General features: G+C 54.2%; 2 protein-coding genes across 3 annotated transcripts in view; both read right to left on the reverse strand.

Moving 5' to 3' along the window:
• Positions 1-400: 400 nt before the first annotated feature.
• KLF13 (Kruppel like factor 13) overlaps positions 401-17,414 on the reverse strand; it is a 44,290-nt gene continuing 27,276 nt past the window's right edge. Inside the window, exons 2-3 of one of the 2 annotated variants that reach the window (XR_005723983.1) lie at positions 5,548-6,164; positions 401-5,051 (exon numbers count right to left, since the gene is read on the reverse strand). Coding sequence is in view for 1 of the 2 variants with exons in the window: in XM_040257419.1 (XP_040113353.1) it covers positions 5,875-6,164 (290 nt within the window). In the remaining variant the exon portion in view is untranslated. Of the gene's footprint in view, positions 6,165-17,414 lie in introns of both variants that reach the window. The other variant, XM_040257419.1, reaches the window with a different exon arrangement.
• Positions 12,951-13,654, reverse strand: LOC120875551 (ATP synthase subunit ATP5MPL, mitochondrial-like). The gene has a single exon (XM_040257435.1). It carries the CDS (start codon positions 13,260-13,262, stop codon positions 13,083-13,085), a length of 180 nt encoding a protein of 59 aa, XP_040113369.1. The 5' UTR covers positions 13,263-13,654; the 3' UTR covers positions 12,951-13,082.

The raw sequence follows: 17,414 nt of genomic DNA on the forward strand, positions 1-17,414 counted from the left end.
TTGTGCTTGTTGTTCAGTCACTCAGTCATGTCTGACTCTTTGTGATGCCATGGATTGCAGCACATCAGGCTTCCCTGTCCTTGACCATCTCCCAGAGTTTGCGCAAATTAATGTCCATTGAGTTGGTGATGCCATCCAACCATCTCATCCTCTGTTGCCCCCTTCTCCTCTTGGCTTCAATCTTTCCCAGCGTTAGAGTCTTTTCCAATGAGTCGGCTCTTCGCATCAGGTAGCCAAAGTACTCGTCCCCTGCAAAGCCTTCTCCCCCTCCCCCACGTAAGGCCTGCCAGTTCTGAGCTGGTGTCTACCCCTTGGGCCAGTTATATCCAATTTCTTAAACTGGGCCATTTTGGTTCCCTTCCCTTCCAGGGCCTCACCCATCAGAGAAGCAGTTCTGGCAAATAATGAATCATAAATTTTATTTCAAAATGTAAACGTCACTAAACATGCATACACGTTAAAACAATAAAATTTACAGTTTCGTTATTTTTTTTTTTTCTTTTTGCATAGGACATCATTACAATATAGAATCTATGCCTTACAAAATACATACAAAGTTTTATCCGAGCAAGCCAAGGCCAGATTGGGAACTGTACAACTGTAATACTTCACTGTAGTGATCCGGGAAAGACGAGACGTGGCCTTCGGAAGCATGGTGTGGTGCTGGTTAAAAAAACAAAACCAAACAAAACCAAAAGTTCCTACAGAAAAGTGTGCTCGATGGAAATGGTCTTGGACCCTTGGAGTCTACCATGGGGTTTGGCAAACAATCCCAGAGAAGCTCCATCAATGGCTTTGGGAAGAGGAGGGGCCGTCTGTGAAGTCTAGGGTGGCTGAGACCCCTAGTGCACCCAGCACACAGAGATTCCCCGGGCGGGTTCCTGGCCTGTGGGAGCCGTAACGGCCCTGCCCCCAACAATGCACAGCTGCTAAGCTACTCTCCAGCCCTCAGGGTCCTCGGTGCTTGGCACAGGGACTCTCCAAGGTGAGCCTCCTGCCCACACGCCCAGAGACATGCACCCTGACCCAGGAATGGACCCTGGGAGGTGCCCCCTGCTCCAGGGATAGCAAGGTGGCCTGGGACAGGCACTCCTGGGCTGAGTAGGGGAGACAGCCTTCACCCAGACCTCTGGTTGCCTGGCAGGCATTCGGCTTGGTTTCCAAACAAATATGTGCAGCAGCCTGTCATCATATCACCAGGAAGACATCCTGGAGCCCTGGGAGAAGGCTGTTCTTGCACCCCTCCCCCACCCCCATGTCTCCTGTGTCCCCCACAGGGAATGCAAGGTGTTCAGGGCAGGGGAAGCAATTTGCTCTCATCTGTCCCTCATAAAAGTAGTAAGGTTTTAAAGCTGCACGAGAAGGGGAGAGGCTGGACGGGGCCAGGGGGCACACTGCAAGCCCCATATGGCAAGAAGGGTTCAGTAGAAACCAAGCACAGCCCTGGGCTCCTGCCTCCCACCACATCCAACTCTTCTAACTGATGAGACAGAGTAGCAGGCAGGAGGAAGGTCTTCTCCCTGAACAGTGTTCAGGCATTTATCAGTAGTAAGCCGGACGGTGCATCTGAGTTCTGATACAATTCTCTGGAATGTGTCTGGGACAAACCTTTGAAGCTCAAGTCTTGGAGTCAGGATAATCAGTTACAGGACCTGGCTTTCCCCAGGGCAATCCTGAATTCAAGAAAAGTCTCGGCCCACACCCTTGGTTTTAGCTTTGGAAGATATATGTCACCAGAATTGAATGTGGGATCTTTGGACAGCAAAGATGTGGGTGACCTGCAGAGCATTTCTTACAGGCTGCAGTGTGACCAACCCATCAATCTTCAAACCCTTCAGCACTGAGTCTTTGAATGACTTTGTAAAAGGGTTAAGAAAATTAAAAAGAGAAAGTGACAGCTGTTAGAAAAAAAAAAAAAAATCAGGTAGCCTTGTAAACACAGCCAAAACCAGGAGCTAGAGCATCAAGGGGATGCTATTGCTCAGGTCATGCTTCCCTGCTGGGTGGTCCTTCGCTCGCTGAACTCAAGGAGTGAGTCCCTTGGGGTGCTCTGACCCTGCAGCCACCTTAGCCCTGCTTCTGGCAAGAAAAGCGACTGGATCTTCTGGGGACAGTGGGCTGGGGGGCAGGAGACTTGAATGGAGACCCTGCTTCTGCCGCACTTCACTTGGACCCCAGAAAGCCACCAGCCCTGTCCGTATGTCCCAACAAACAGGCTGGGGGCCACTGGGGGCCTGCTGTCTGTCCCTGCCTCTAAGTTGCCTCCCACCCCGCCACCCCAGTCTAAGCTGTGACCAAGAGCGTGGGGAGGTCTGGGGACCCCAGTGCTGCTGCTAAAGTGTGCACCTGGAGGCCGCACCCTGGCGAATCCTGCACCTGCCCGGATGCCTAGCCTCAGGCTACAGGAGTCGCCTTGCACCTCAAGTGCGGTGCATGGGCTGCAGCAGGGTGCAAGGCGGGCACCTGCAGGATCACATTCCCATCAAGGGCACCACTACCCATCCCCACACAGCACCCCATGGCCTGCTGTGGACGGGGCTCATCTTTCTTCATGGCTATAGTACAGGGTAGGCGTTTGGGGTGCTGACAACCCTAATATGGCTGACGCTGAGGGCTTCCTTGTTTGGGACAAGGGCCAAACTGGTGTTGAGCCAGTTGAGCCCAGGGTCACTTATAGGCCTTCTTGGAGGGGAACCTCGGGCAACCTTCCTTTTGAGATCTCTGCCCCCTTGGCCTACAAGAACTAGAGTCAGCACACAAAGGTTGGAGTTTTCACTACTGTTTTCTAGGAGTTGTCACACTGAATCCAGCAAGCATGGCCATAAACCAGAAAAATGAAAGACCCTGAAACAGACCTGGGCAGGGAAGACATTCTACTTCTTAGAAAAAAAATGCAGGTTTTTCAGCAGGGTCCTCCACCCACCCCTACCACCGTGCAACCGCTTCCCACGGGGGTCTGAGGGAAGGAGGCCCCGTACTCCCTCCTTCCACATGTGATGATGAGATGCTAGCAAAAGCCCATTTGAACCTAGCCTGAGATGCATGGATTTTCCCCACCCTTCAAGTGAGATGAATTTTAGCCTCAGATGAGCCAGTATGGCCTGCTGGCTGGAGCTCCAGGCCAAGTGCTCCAAGTGCCAGCCAGTTCTCTCCAGATGCCCGAAGGCAGAGAAGCAGCAGCCCGTGTCCTGAGCCAGGCCCACTTTGGAAGGTCCGCACCCTGCCATTAGACCAAAACTGCTTTGGGAACGAGGACACACTCATCTGCCAAAAATAGCCCGCGCCTGCATATTTCTGTTTTAAGGCAATGTTACCCTTCCATCTAGCAGACGGAACAGCCCTGGGTCACTTAGAGGAAAAATTAAATTAAGTGCTCTCTTTGGGAACAGCAAACGCCCACTTTCCCTCCCTCCCCCACCCCCCTCCCCCCTCCAAAACAAACCAGCTCTTCTTTTATTCCAAGATGACTGGGTTTAGAGTCCTTTCCCCTCTTCCTATGTGCAGAGAGACGTGGGCTCTGAAACCCTCTTTCCTCGGCAATGCCACAGCCAGGTCGCGAGAAGACACCAGGCTCCCGCAGGGCACGTGGCCCCCCTCCCTGACTTTGGGGACCGCGTAGGCAGTGAGCGCACCAAAGGACTTTGGAATAAAATTCCTGAACCTGGAATGTGAGTTCCTGAGACATGAAATGTATTCGGAGTGTGGCTTTCTCGGCCCCACACAGAAACGGCTTTGGGAGGGACCTCCAAGGGCCCTGCCGGCCTCACTTGGGGACTGGGCGTGAAAAGCTCTCACCCCTGGTGCTCAGGGCACTGCTCTGTTCAGGTGTCCAGCACATTCTGTTCTCTGTCCTGGACCAAATGCGAGCAGGGCTGTCACCCAGCCCCAACAGAGGCCAGGGTGGGGCCTCACCCCCATGCCACTTCTGCCTGATTCCCATGCACAGCAAGAGCAATACACCTGCCCACCTCGTACCTGCCATGCTCTCAGAAGCCCCTATCACAACCACTGGCTGACCCCAGCTGACATAGCAGAGTTAGAAATGGGCACCTGGAGTGCAGAGGACAGCAGTTGCTAAAGACATGGGGTGCCCATGTACTCTGGAGCCACCCAGGGCCCATGAGCACCAGCTGGGGCTGGGTCTCCGGGGCTCCTCCATGCTGTACCCCTCATTGTGATCGGGTGGGGGCAGAAGCAAGATGGCCACAACCAAGGCACTCTGGGCTCAGGGAAGCCCTGCTACGGCCCTCTGAGGTCCCAAGGGTCATTCCTCCTCATCGAAATGAACAGAGGTCTCTGCAAGATACCCCAAGTCCTTCCCAAACCCACACCCCTGCCCCAACACACACACACATACACACACACACATACACACACTGTCCTGGGGACTTGTATTTACAGGCCCTGACTCCCTGGAGGAAGGCCAGGGAGGTGCCTGGGCGGGGGCTGCCCCAGTGCTCCATAGGGGAGCATGATGGAGCCTGCCTGACCCACCTTCCCGGGTCGGGGCTCCCGGAGAGATGTCCCCAGCTCTCTGCTCGGGAAGGCTGGCAATGGGGACCCTATACCCCAGTGCCCCAAGGCTGGGGGTGGGCTGGGGCCTCCCAGGTGGGAGGGGGAGACCAGGGAGGGAGGAGTCCAGGGGACACAGCTCACGGAGAAGGTGAGTGTTCACTGAGTCTCAGCTGGGGATACGGTGGGTCTGAAAAAAAGTACTTCCCACAACTTCTGTCCGGTGCTCCCCGGGGAGGAAAGAGAATGTATGTTGTCCGACTGCATTTCCCATAGCGTCCGCCTTGCTATCCCTCAAAGTTCCAAGTCACAATGTTCCGGTCTCTTGCTACCGAACAGTCTCCGTGGAGTGCTACGCAAGGCCACCACAGGCCACACGCACAGAGCCCTGCTTTACCCACCGTGTCAAACAAAGGTGTCTCAAGAGCAGGGTCAGTCGGGAAAAATGTAGGACCTGGATGCACCGGTGACACCTTTGGACATCCTTGTAGGAGGCCAGTCAGAGGACGTGGTATAATAGTGGAAGGTCCTAGCGCCTTCTGCGGGGACACAGCATCGCATAGCCGTGTGGACATCAGACGGTGCATCGGTCTGCCCAACCCAGGATTGCATCTCTGCTTCCAGCGCTTGAGAGGGACCTGGGCAGGGTCCCCGAGGTGAGGACTGCTCCCCTTGCCCATCACGGCTTGAGGTGTCCCTCGGAGACCTCTGCATTCTTAGCCCACTGCCGCTGGGGCAAGCCTGAGGCTGGGCAGGGGGCAGGAAGAGGGAGTCGTGGGCCCTGCTCAGGGGTCTGCCCTGAAAGCACAAGGCTGGAGACCACCGCTCCATCTGCCGCCCGTGGGGAGCTCCACCTGCACTGCTCCGCCCCCCGTGTGTGCCCACACCTTAAAGGAAACTCCAGAGTGGAAATCTATGTACAGAATAAGGCGGCAGGAAGGGGGCGTCCTCACTGACCTCATGGAACATGTCCATCCCTGAGAAAGTGGGGGGGTGGGGGTGGGGCGGGGCGGCCTCAACGCCGCTGAATCTCACCTGCGTGGGTATGTCTCTTGTGCAATTGTGGATGGTGTTTTTTGGAATTTTTTTCATTGTGGTTTTTTTTTGTTGTTGTTTTTTTGTTTTTTACAAATTTGACACCTGAGGTGAAGAAAATTGTTTTTTTTTTCCTTGTTGTTGTTGTCGTCGACTTCATAAAGTTCTCTTTTTTTTCCCTCTCTTCTTATTACAAAAGGAAAAGACACGGAATCACGAGAAGTGAGAGCATCTGCTCATGGCTGTGGTAAGGAGGCGGGGCCTCAGGGCGTGGCATGGCCTGGTGGGGGCGTGGCTTGCCACGGGCCCCGCCCCGCAAGCAAGCGCTCAGGGCGAGCTGGCTGGGCTGATGGTGGGGCTGCTGGCGTCCGAGCGGCTGTAGTCGCTAAGCGAGCCGGTTCGTGAGCCCCCGCCGCGCCGCTGCAGCATCCCCGGGTGGAAGTTGGCATGGCGGCGCGCGTGCTTGGTCAGGTGGTCGCTGCGCATGAAGCGCTTGTCGCAGATGGGGCAGCTGAACTTCTTTTCCCCCGTGTGTGTGCGGTAGTGCCGCGCCAGCTCGTCGGAGCGCGCGAACTTCTTGTTGCAGTCCTGCCAGCTGCAGGCGAAGGGGCGCTCTCCTGCGGGTGAGAGGGCTTAGGGTCAGTCTCAGAGCACACCGTAGGCTGCCCCGCCCTCCCTGCGCCCCTTCCTTGGCGCCCCATTTCCGCCAACCTCCATGTGGGCGCCAGCAACCTCCTGTCCCGTCCCATCTGCTTCCATCCGACCCCTCCCGGGAATAAATGACAGGATCCCAGGTGCTGCGGCCCCCTCAAGTGCGTGCTACCCAGCAGCCTGTGTTGGGTCAGCTGTGCCTGAGCGGCGGGAAGCACAGGCTGGTCTCTGGGCTCTAAGAATGGGAGCTGGGATCGGGGAAGGCTCCGGGAGAGCTCGCAAGCCTGCAAGTTTCGCCACATCACCCTGATCCCAAAGATCACCCTAACCCCATGGAAGCCCTAACTCCAGAGCCTCAAATCCTGCAGGATCTGCAGACAGTTTGCCGACCTCAGCACCCAGCCATTCAGACCCTCTGCAATCTCCTCATCTGTATTATGAACAGGTCAGGACAGACAATTTTCTGGGACTAAGAGTCTGTTTATGGGCTTCCCAGGTGGTGCAGTGGTAAAAAGAGTCTGCCTGCCAATGCAGGAGATGCAAGAGATGCAGGTTAGATCCCTAGGTCAGGAGGATCCCTTGAAGGAGGAAATGACAACCCACTCCAGTATTCTTGCCTGGAACATTCCATGGACAGAGGAGCCTGGTGGGCTACAGTCCATGAGGTTGCAAAGAGTCGGACATGGCTGAGCACGCAGGCACTGCCCAAAAGACTGACTGCAGCTCCAACTAGAGTCTGCTGCTGTTCCTCTCTGAGAAGTTCCAACCTGGCTAACAGTCAGCAGAGGAGACTGGGGGTGACACCCAAGAGAGGAAGGGGAGGACAGCTTAGAGCAAGAGGCAGGCCAGCCTTCACCCAGGCAAACTCTGAACCACACACAAAACAGGCATTAGTTGCACAGGGAGAACCAGCAGGGAGTTCCTGCACCCTAGAGGGCAGCCTCTGGCACTGGTGGTGGCCACAGAGTTCCCCTTCCTGCTGTATTTCTCCCCCTCCCTCCCAGACTCTGGCCCTCAAGCTGAGAGCTGGTCTTTGAAGCCCTTCCATCAGGGCCCAAAGGAGGAAATCGACACTGGCCACCCCTAATGAGGCCATCAACCTTAAATACAAACAGACACCCAATGATGGCCAGGCAGCCAAGGAAAACCAGTGGCACGAAAGGGCAAGGCCAAGAGCAACAAAACCACTGACTCCAGAGGAAAAAGAGTAAAGCCAGGAAACAGAAGAGAATATTAACCTAAAAATTCTGACTAGCATTCTCAAGATATTTCAGACAAAATTTTATGTGTAAACAGGATACCATAAAAAGGAAGTTCAGAGTACAGAGAATAAGTGTTTAAAAATTGAGAGTATTGTTGCCCAAACAAAAATCCCATAGAAAAACTAGAAACATACTCAAGGAAATATCCCAGGAAAATAGAAAAAACAAACAACAGAAACAGCTCTAGAAAATATGGGAATGTTGCAGTGTTCTCTGTCTCCTAGCAGTGCTGAAGCTAAGAGCTCTGTATGGCTCTGTATGCTCTCCTTACTGACTTTGTTTTGGGTAGAAGGGTGTGTGGGCAGGGGGGTTCACAATCAAGCAGGCAAGCAAACCACTTCCCATCTGATAGTTACAAACAGCAGGAGGTCACAGTTCAGATTCACAGGGAATTGATCCTGACCATGCAACATCTAACAGAAGACATTATTGAGTAAAAGAACAGAAAAAAGGGGAGGAGAGGAAATTACCAAAGAAACAATAGAATAGGATCTGTCAGCTGATGCGAAGAGCCAACTCACTGGAAAAGATCCTGATGCTGGGAAAGACTGAGGGCAGGAGGAAAACGGGGCAACAGAGGATGAGATGGTTGGATGGCATCATCAACTCAACGGACATGAGTTTGAGCAAACTCCGGGAGATGGTGAAGGACAGGGAAACCTACTGTGCTCCAGTTCATGGGGTTGTAGAGTCGGACACTAATGAGCAACTGAACAATCACAGCAATCTGTTACAGTAAAAGAAGGAGACAGGAAACTAACATGGAAAGGGTTATCATAGAGGTGGGCGGAATAGTGAACAAAGGCTCCTGCCAAGAGTATCTGCAATGTTAGAACACTAGAAGAGACTGCAGAACTTACTTGAGAGAAAGGAGAGAAGCAGGTCATCCGAAAGGGAAAGAGGCTGGGACAGACAGCAACCGTCTTATAAGCCGCACTAGATGACAGACCAACAGATCCTCCCAAGAGTACCTCTCACACACTAGCAAAAATAAGAAGAAAAGGAGAAGCCAGGGAAGTGAGTGAACAATGAAGGGTCATCTCCGGACAGGAGTGAGGGAAGAGACCTAATGGGGCACTGGAGCTGTGGGCCAGGAATCACACAAGGAGGTTTACAAAATAGGGAGTTCCACACACCAGAGAGTATAGTTAAGAGGCTGAATGAATTTCAGGATGCAGCGAAACCACATAGTATTCTTTGGTTAAAAGGAAAAAGAGGCAATTAGAAACTCCAGGAAAAACAGAAGGCATACAAGAAAATTGTCTAAATTAGAAGTAAACTAAACGAGGTGACTTCCCTGGAGGTCTAGCAGTTAAGACTCAGTGCTTCCACTGCAGGGGACACAGGTTTGATCCCTGGTCAGGGAACTAAAATCCCACGTGATGAAAACATTTTTAACTTAAAAAAAAAAAAAAATGGTGGTGCCCTTCACATGACCAGTGCTGAGCCTCAAGGTGAGGCTCGGCCCCTCTCTCCACTATGTACTGACTTAAGGACTCAGACAAGTCCCTCACTGCCCGCCATGGGGTAAAGAGTGGCCCCACAAAAAATATATCCAAGTCCTTACCCCTGGAAGATGGCAATGTGACCTTATTTGGGAAAAATGTCTTTCCAGATATGATAAGGTACAGATCATGGGAAGAGATCACAAAGACCAGAAGAGAAGGAAAAGGACTCCAGAGAATGATGGGCCCATAAGCCAAGGGACTCGGTATCTGGGGTGGCCACCACACACTGGGGGAGAGCACTGACACTGCCGACACCTTGATTTCAGACTGCTGCCCTCCACAGTGAGAGAGCACACTTCTATTGTGGGTGTTCAAGCCACCCAGCTTGTGGTAACTGGTTACAACAGCCACAGGAAATGAACACAGTGCCCCATCTTCATAGTGAGGTGGTGATTCTACAGGACTGCACTCAAGCAGCCCTTGGCACTGGGCCTGGCACATGCCCAGTGATGACTCCTGAGATGCTGTTGTCACTTTTATCTATTATTTTTATCAACTAGTCTTCTCAAATTTGGACCTGCTTGGAGGAGCCAGGGGTGGGGGGGCACAGAACCAACCCAAAGTCACACTCAGCCTTGCTTCCTAATAAGCCCCTCTGTCCTCGTTGGGACCTTGTCCTTTTCAGGGTCCTTCTGCTTGCAACTCTGAGAGGCTCCTTAGGTGGATATAATTAGAGAGGGTTGCATGATCCCAGGGCAGTAGGGAGGGGCGACATTCAACAGGACAGAGTGCTGGTGCCTGGCAGCCTGGTGGCAGCAGGTGGGAGGGTCCAGCATCACCACTCAGCCAGCCAGCAGCCCTCAGCCTGCCCAGGCATTAGCAGCACGATGGAGTACAAACATAATGCCTGGCCCTGGGGATGTGGGTGTGATGCCCACAGACACAGCTCTCCCTGCTCCCTTCTCTATTCCTCCAGCAGCCTGTTCCCAGCGACCAATAAGCCGGTCCATAGACAGACGGATAAACCATTCAGAAGTTATGATTCATGCTGGCTTCGAGCGGCACTGGGTCTGGCTCAGCTGGCCTCTGAGTGGTGACATTCAAGCGGCACCCAGGAGGTGGACCAGAAGCGTGGGGCAAAGGCAGCACGGACAGGGGTCCTCCCCATCAGTGCTGTCCTCCCCAACAGCGCTGCTCACCCTTTTAGGAAGGGTGAGAGGGAGCTTCCCTCCCAGGAAGGGAGCTTTTGTTCACCTGGGTTATGTCCATCGACATTTATCACAGAAATTAAAACAAAATATTTAAACTCAAGCACACATTCCAGTAGCTGTCAGAGGGGTGATGTCACCATAATCACATAGCCTCTGGGATATTCCGCTGTATTCTTTTGAGAGAATAAAGAACAAATAATGTTACTGTTATGAAAATAGTTCTGACCTTACGGCTCCCTGGAAGGGTCTGCAGTACCTGCAGATGTCTCTGGGCCTCACTGAAAACCTCTGGAGGGTGGGGCTCCGAAGACTGGCCCCAGGTGGCATGGTGGCTGAGCTGAATGTGTGTGTGTATGTGAGGGGTGTACCCAGAGTCGGGCGGGAGGCCAGCAGACCCAGGTCGGGCCGCGGGGGGGTGGGGGTGGGGGTCCACCCATGCACTAAGTAAAGCCGAGAGGAAACCAAGCTCAAGTTCTGCACCTGCCTCTTCCTAGGATGTAATCAGGACACAGGAGCGGTACCGCGAGCTACCACCGGAGGGCGCTCGGCCCAGCGCAGAAAGGACTCAGACCCCAGACCCCTGAAGGGAGTCCAGGTCTCCTGTAGCCTCTCTGCCCACCACCCCCAACTTCAGAAGCCAGGAGGGCGGCAGGTATGTGGGCCGAGGGGGCCATAGGACAGGATGACGAGACCTTGTGAAGAGAGGCAGGGTGACAGCAAAGGGACTGGATGCTCAGGGAGGAGAGAGGTAAACTGGAGGAGGGCCAGGGTCACAGTGACGGGCCTTCGAGATCCACGGACTGGGGTAGAGGCCTGCCACGCTAGAGGGGTGGGTACCCGCCAGTGAATGCTAGGCCTCAAGGAGCCAGGACTGAGGGACGAGGGTAACTGGAGGCAGGTTGAGGACCCAAGGGTGCTGATCCTTGGGGATGTAGTGTGGGGACGAGGTGGGGGGCCGGGCCTGGCGGTGTGCAGTTGCGGGGAACGCGGTCCCGCAGTGAGCGGGTCGTGGGGGTGGGGTAGGGGCACGCAGGGCGGGGGTTACATAAATGTTCCCTGGCGCCCTGCGAGGCAGCCGAAAGCGGTTGCCTCATCTTATCAGGGAACAGGGCGTCCCACACTCTTGCCCAAGCCGCAGGCCTGGGCGGGGACAGCCTGTTCTTTCTGAGAAGCCACAGGAGGCCGGGCGGGAGCCCAGGGCTCTCCTCGCCCAACCCCCGCAACGGCGCCCCGCCCCGGGGCCCGTCTTGCGCAGGTGCAGCCGCGCTCACTAGTGCGCATGCTCCGCTCGGACGGGTCCGGAGACGGCCTCCCTTTTGCCCTCCATCAAGGGCGTGTGCGCCCCGTGACCTCACTCGGCCCATCCTGCCTCGGCCAAACTTGCCAGCCTCCACAGAGTGAGGGAGGTGCTGGCTCCAAGAGCAACTACGTCGTGGTTCTTTTCTGTGTGTGAGCCCCTGGTGGGCAGTCGAGGCAGTGGTGGTGCCCTGAGCCAGGACCAGCGCCGCGCCTGCAGACCAGGGCCCCTTCTGGGCAGTGAGTGCTGGGCTCTACCGGCCCCAGCTTCGGGGAGCCTGGGGAAGGGAGAAGGGAGGAGAAGTCTGACCCGGGGCCCCGGGACAGAAAAGCAGGTGGTCCAGGGGTGCCCAGATCCACAAGAGCACACCTCGGTGAGCACAGGGCATCCGTGCGGGTATGTGGAGGATGATGGGGGAGGGGCGGGGCTGGTCCAGTCAGAGGGAGGCAGGGGCAGAGGCCTCCATAGAGAAACAGCTGCTCCCAGGCTCCAGTTACTGGCTGCCAGCAAGCGGCCTGTCATTCATCAATAGATCGCTCCAATCTGTGGTCTCCGGCATGTGTCCGCTTCCAGTTCTAACCTCAAAACGGCCACGTTCTTCACTCCTGGGAGGCCTGCTTTCCCTCCCACTCCGGGCATCTCGGCAGATGGCTGACCACTGGGGCCGATCAATTGCCAGCCTCGAGAAGAAAGCCAGACCGGCAGCCTCAGGGTCAACAGAAAGGCCTGTTCTCTGAGGGGGAAGCTGATTTCTATTTTCTTTAGGAGGCCATTCGGCTCCTCTGCTGGTGTCCTACAAACCCACATGGAGCTGACACTTGGATGCCTGTGTCCTGGGGAGTCCAGGCTGGAAGCTCTTACCCACCAATGTACAGGTGAGGGAGGTGAGGCCCAGGAGAGAGAACTGCCACCTGGTGGGATCCCCCTTGCTCTGGGACTCAGCAGGCAGAAGCAGTGATTTCTGCCTGGAAGCCGCCCCTGCAGAGGTCAGCGCCTGTCCCTCTCCAGCACCTGCACTCCTGCTCATTTGTCTTGGCTGCATCTCACAGTAACTGAAGGTTTAGTGTGAGAACACACATGTGTTCTGAGAAGACAGGCGGTTATCATGGGCGGAGCTCCTGGGAGCTTCCCTGGCTAGACAACCAGCCAGTGCTCATTTCTGCCGAAACTGTCTGGCCCTGCCTGGGGTGCTGCTCTCCTTCAGCAATGCTGTGGTGCATGCATTTGGCTCATCACACGCTCCTGTGCACTCTTGCACATGCCAGGGCTGGCAGGACATGAAGGGAGGAGGTACCTGGCTGGAGACTGCTACACACAGCCTGGGGGCTCGAGTTAAACAAGCAAATCTGCCTTCTGCAGACCCATGCGTCTCCACGTTTGTTTGTACAGTGGGTGCAGGTGTATTTTTTAAAAATATGTATTTGGCTGTGTTGGGTCTTAGCTGCAGCTCAAGGGCTTGGCATGTGGGACCTTAGTTCCCTGACCAGGAATCAAACCTGTGTCCCCTGCATTGGAGAGCAGATTCTTTTTTTTGGGGGGGGGTGGTGGTGGTGGTCTGACAGGTATGTTTATTCAGGGCCGAGGGCAACGACAACACGGCACATCAACACGGGGTCCCACATTCCCAGAGCACAGCCAGGTTGATGTCCCGTCCGCGGAAAGCTGGTTAATGATGACCATGAGTTGGTGCGGGGCTGGAAGCTTTCAAGGCTTTACTTCTTTTATCAGCACTCCTGATTTTATAAACGATGTAAGCCATCAACCCCGTTCCTATCCAAATCTCCTGGTAAACTTGGGTACAGTAGGGTTTCATGGGGATCCAAACTTTCTTAAGACTCTGAAGCATCTCGGCCAAGGACCAGAGGCTCAGGAAGCCCCAGCTCAGAACTGCAGACTCGGAAAGGTCTGGACAGTGGATTCTTAACCACTAGACTCCCAAGGAACTCCCGATGCAGGTGTACTTTTAAAGTAGGCATTCTGGGTTGTTGCTTTGCCTTGCTTTGTTTTGGAATAGGGTAAGTTGGTCCTAAAATTCATGTAGAAAAATAGAAAAAGAAAAAAAAAAAACCCTCTGAAAAATAATATTGAAGTGGGGGGAATGACCACCACATCTACCATGCTGCTCGTTGCACAGGCTGCTGACTGGCAGCAGAGCACAGCAGAAATGCCTGGACCAGATTCTAGGACCGTGGAAATTATGGAGAAGAAAATGACATCTAAGGCAGGGTTCAAGGGATAGGGTCCAAAAATGTCTTACTCAGGATAACTAAGTAACAATTACCTCTTGCTTCATACCTTAAACCAGGATAAACTCTGAAAGGGTCAAAGATTTAAATGGGAAAAGTAAACCACAGATGTTTTAGGGGAAAACATGAGAGAACATTCCTTTTAAATGCTAGAAGTTCTTTCTATGAATCAAAATCTAGATGCCATAAATGAAAAGACTGATAAATTTGACTACAAAAGTATAAAATACATCTCCATAAACAAAGTCACAAGGAAAGGCAAAAAATAACAAACTGAGAAAAATGTATCTGCAGCTCTTGTTACAAAGGACTAATTTCCAATACTGGAAGAGATGATAGAAATTAAAAGGAAAACATAACGCCCAATAGAAAAACAGGGAGGGCACTAACAGTTCATCAACAGGAGGTACAATGACTCCTGAACATCCAAAAAGATGCTCAATACTGCCCATCAGGAGACAGATACAAGTGAAACCCCAGACACTCCCCTTCATACCTATCAGGGTGCTGAGACGGTGGGAGCTGGCACGCCCACTCTTTATTGATAGAAGTACATACTGCCACCAGCTCTGCAGAGGACACCCTGGCAATGACTACTCAAATGACAGACCTGTGTATCCTTTGAACTCACAATGCAACTTGGGGGAGCTATCCTGCAGACTACACCTGCACACCTACAAAATGGGATGTGAACTTGCTCATGCAGTGTGGCGAATGCCTCAAAACAACTCATGCTCTTCTAGGCTTTGTTACATACACTTAACAGACCCTCACTCCTATGAAGAAGGAGCTGAACGGGTTCTTTCTGAACTGAGATGGAAATCTCTGGGGGATGGCACTGAGTGAGAAAAGCGAGCTCCCAAGCAGGACACTTAGTCTGGAGGCCAAGTTTCACGTGCGTGCAGGTCGGCCTGGATCTCAGATGCTCCGGGTGGGCACCTGAAGACGCAGGACCAGCATTCTGTGGGGGCAGAAAGCTGGGTGCCTGGAGGGCAAGGACTCGGAGAACTTTCCTTGGAAAGGGACTTAATGCCCTGGATTTTGAAACATACGGTGTGCTTACCTAAAAATTAAAAACAGAAATCCGTAGCAAACTCGGAAATGGCAGCCACAAATTCTACCTTTCTACAAGTTCCCAGGGCAGGACTGGGACTCCACCCAGACTCCACAGCCCGGCTGGATGGAGGACTCTCCCTGATAAACAGTGTGACAGACCTGGTATGGCTTAAAAGACAGCAGAGATGCATTCCAACAGCAGCAGACCCAGGGTTGTAATCATGCCTGGAGGCCCCCCAGGTTCCTGCCATAAAAGTCGCTCTGTCCACTCTCCACAGCTGACCATTTAGCATGAGCCTGGGTGGATGGGGCAGACACCGGCTGCCACCCATCCTCTTGCAACCCAGGAGAGTTCATCCCACTGCCAGGATGAAAACCCCAAGTTCATAGCAAGAGAGTGGGAGTCCTTTGCCAGGGCAGGAAAGAGGGAGGGACTGGGTGTCCTGTGCAGGCTCCTGGGAAAGGTTTTCCTCCTGGACCAAAAAAGATAGGATGAGGGTAGGGCGTGTACGGGATAGGGGAGCAGGAATAGCATGGAAAAGCCTCTGAGGTGGGGGAGACCTTGGGGTGACAACAGTCAGCAGTAGCTGCACAGAAGTCCTCGGAGACTCCCACGGGGACCAGACTGCTGCTTGATACAGATGAGCCCTCGGCCAACTTGGGGCCCCACGGGGCGGGGCACACCACACCCTGCTCTCAGGCAGAGGCTATGCAAGCACTCTGGCCCTACTTCCGCTTCCTGTGTCCCCTCCCCCAGCCCTCAGCCCTCAGGTTCCTCCCCCTGTACCTCCTGGGTGGGCCTCGCAGGCAGGGAACCAGTCCCTAAGGTACATGGGCTTCGGTGCACCATTCAGGACCGCACCCACCCCAAGAGGCAGGTGGGGGGTCAGGATGAACCATCTGTAAGATGGGGCCTGAGGTCAAATGTCAGAATGGCCTCACCCAACTCACAGAAGGGGATGGCATGTCAGGATTGCCTCCCTCCTCACCACGGACCAGGCTTGGCTATGGCCAGCCGCTCATGCTGACCTTGGCCACTAACATCTGGGGTGACAGCAGGAGAGGAACCCTGGAAGCCACCACCCATCATCCAGACAGCCTGGGGAGCCACACCTGCCCCAGCACGACCACCTTTCCCACAGAGCCACAAAGCCCCCCTTCAGCTCCTCAGGGTAGGGCCGGCAGACCCCCAACCCTGGGCAAGGGCGTCCCTGTTGGCACCCACCATGTGGAAGGAGCCGGGCAGCTCTCTTTCCTGAGAGGCTGGCCTGTCTGTCTGCAAGGCCTGAGCGCCCAGAAGCTGCACCCTCAAAACCTGAGCCTGGGCTATCCCTCCAGGCCTGGTGCCTACAGCCAGCCTAGACAAGAAGTAGGCCGTTTCCCTTAGAGAAAAAGTCACGAGGCTCGAACAGAACACAGCCAAACGGTGGACTTTTCAGAGCTGACTTCATAAAACAAGTAAATCAGAATAAAAACAAGTAAGCCATTTTACTATCATCTGAAAATGCTTTTCGTTTTTGAGGGAGCAGATGCAAAAAAAAAAATCCTGTCACTGACCTACTTCTGCTATGACAGTTGGGAGACTCAAGAGGACCTACCCAAGATGCTCAGGAAGGAGCCCAGGTCACCAGACTTGCCAATGTCTGGCCAGCCTCGGTCACATGGGGTAGTTACACCCGACTCTGTTTGCTGGAGCAGAAGCCATAGCAGGAATTCAGGGGCATTGCCCTGCTGCAAGCCTGGGTGCTAGTCAGCACATCAGGCTGCACACATGGAGTGGGAGGCCACCCGTTGCACCCCCATCCCCACCCCCACCCACTCTCCTGGTCTCCCTTCCTTAAGATATACATGCTGTCTGGGGAGAAGTGCCCTCCTGGGAGCCTTCCAGATCCAGGGACAAAGGCTGGCCCTTCTCCGCACACCCTGCCTGGCCCTCTGCCTTCTCTGGCCCATCCTGGAGCAGGTTTCCAAGGGACTTGGGCCAGGACGGAGAGCAGAAGCCACTCTGCAGCCCCCACTCCCGGCAGTGTCCTCAGAAGCCTTGGGCTGGGGTGCCCCCTTCCTCTATGGCTTGGCAAGGGACTGACGCGGAGGATGGCCAGTGAAAGCTGCCCCAAGGTGGCGCTCCTTGGAGTCACCCCCCAAGGTCACCACAGCCAGGATTCATGTGTTGGGAGGGGTAGTTGGGTGTGGAGCCACCCAGTTATCTCTCTGGACCGCCCCCTAAACAGGGGTCCACTCACACACTTCTGTCCCCACCGGCTAACCAGGAACACAGACCTGAGCAGTCAAGCCCCACTGTCCTGTGCACAGGGGAGACGTACATGCCCCAGAGCTGTCACTGCGTGGAGGACCCACTGCTATCTGGGGTGATCTCATCCTGCCATCACTATGGTTTTCAGCTGCACTGCTTTCTACAGTCAGAATGCAACACAATGGTGATGTACATGCGCATTTACACTTATCTACATGTGTGTGTGTGCTCAACCGCTCAGTCGTGTCTGACTCTGCCACTCTGTGGACTGTAGCCAGCCAGGCTCCTCTGTCCATGAAATTCTCCAGGCTAGAATACTGGAGTAGGTTGCCATTTCCTCCTCCAGGGGATCTTCCTGACCCAGGGATCCAACCCAGGTCTTCTGCATTTCCTGTACTGCAGGCAGATTCTTAACCCACTGAACACGGGGGATCAACAAACT

This window comes from Oryx dammah, unplaced genomic scaffold, assembly GCF_014754425.2.
Source record: "Oryx dammah isolate SB20612 unplaced genomic scaffold, SCBI_Odam_1.1 HiC_scaffold_16, whole genome shotgun sequence".
Taxonomy (NCBI): domain Eukaryota; kingdom Metazoa; phylum Chordata; class Mammalia; order Artiodactyla; family Bovidae; genus Oryx; species Oryx dammah.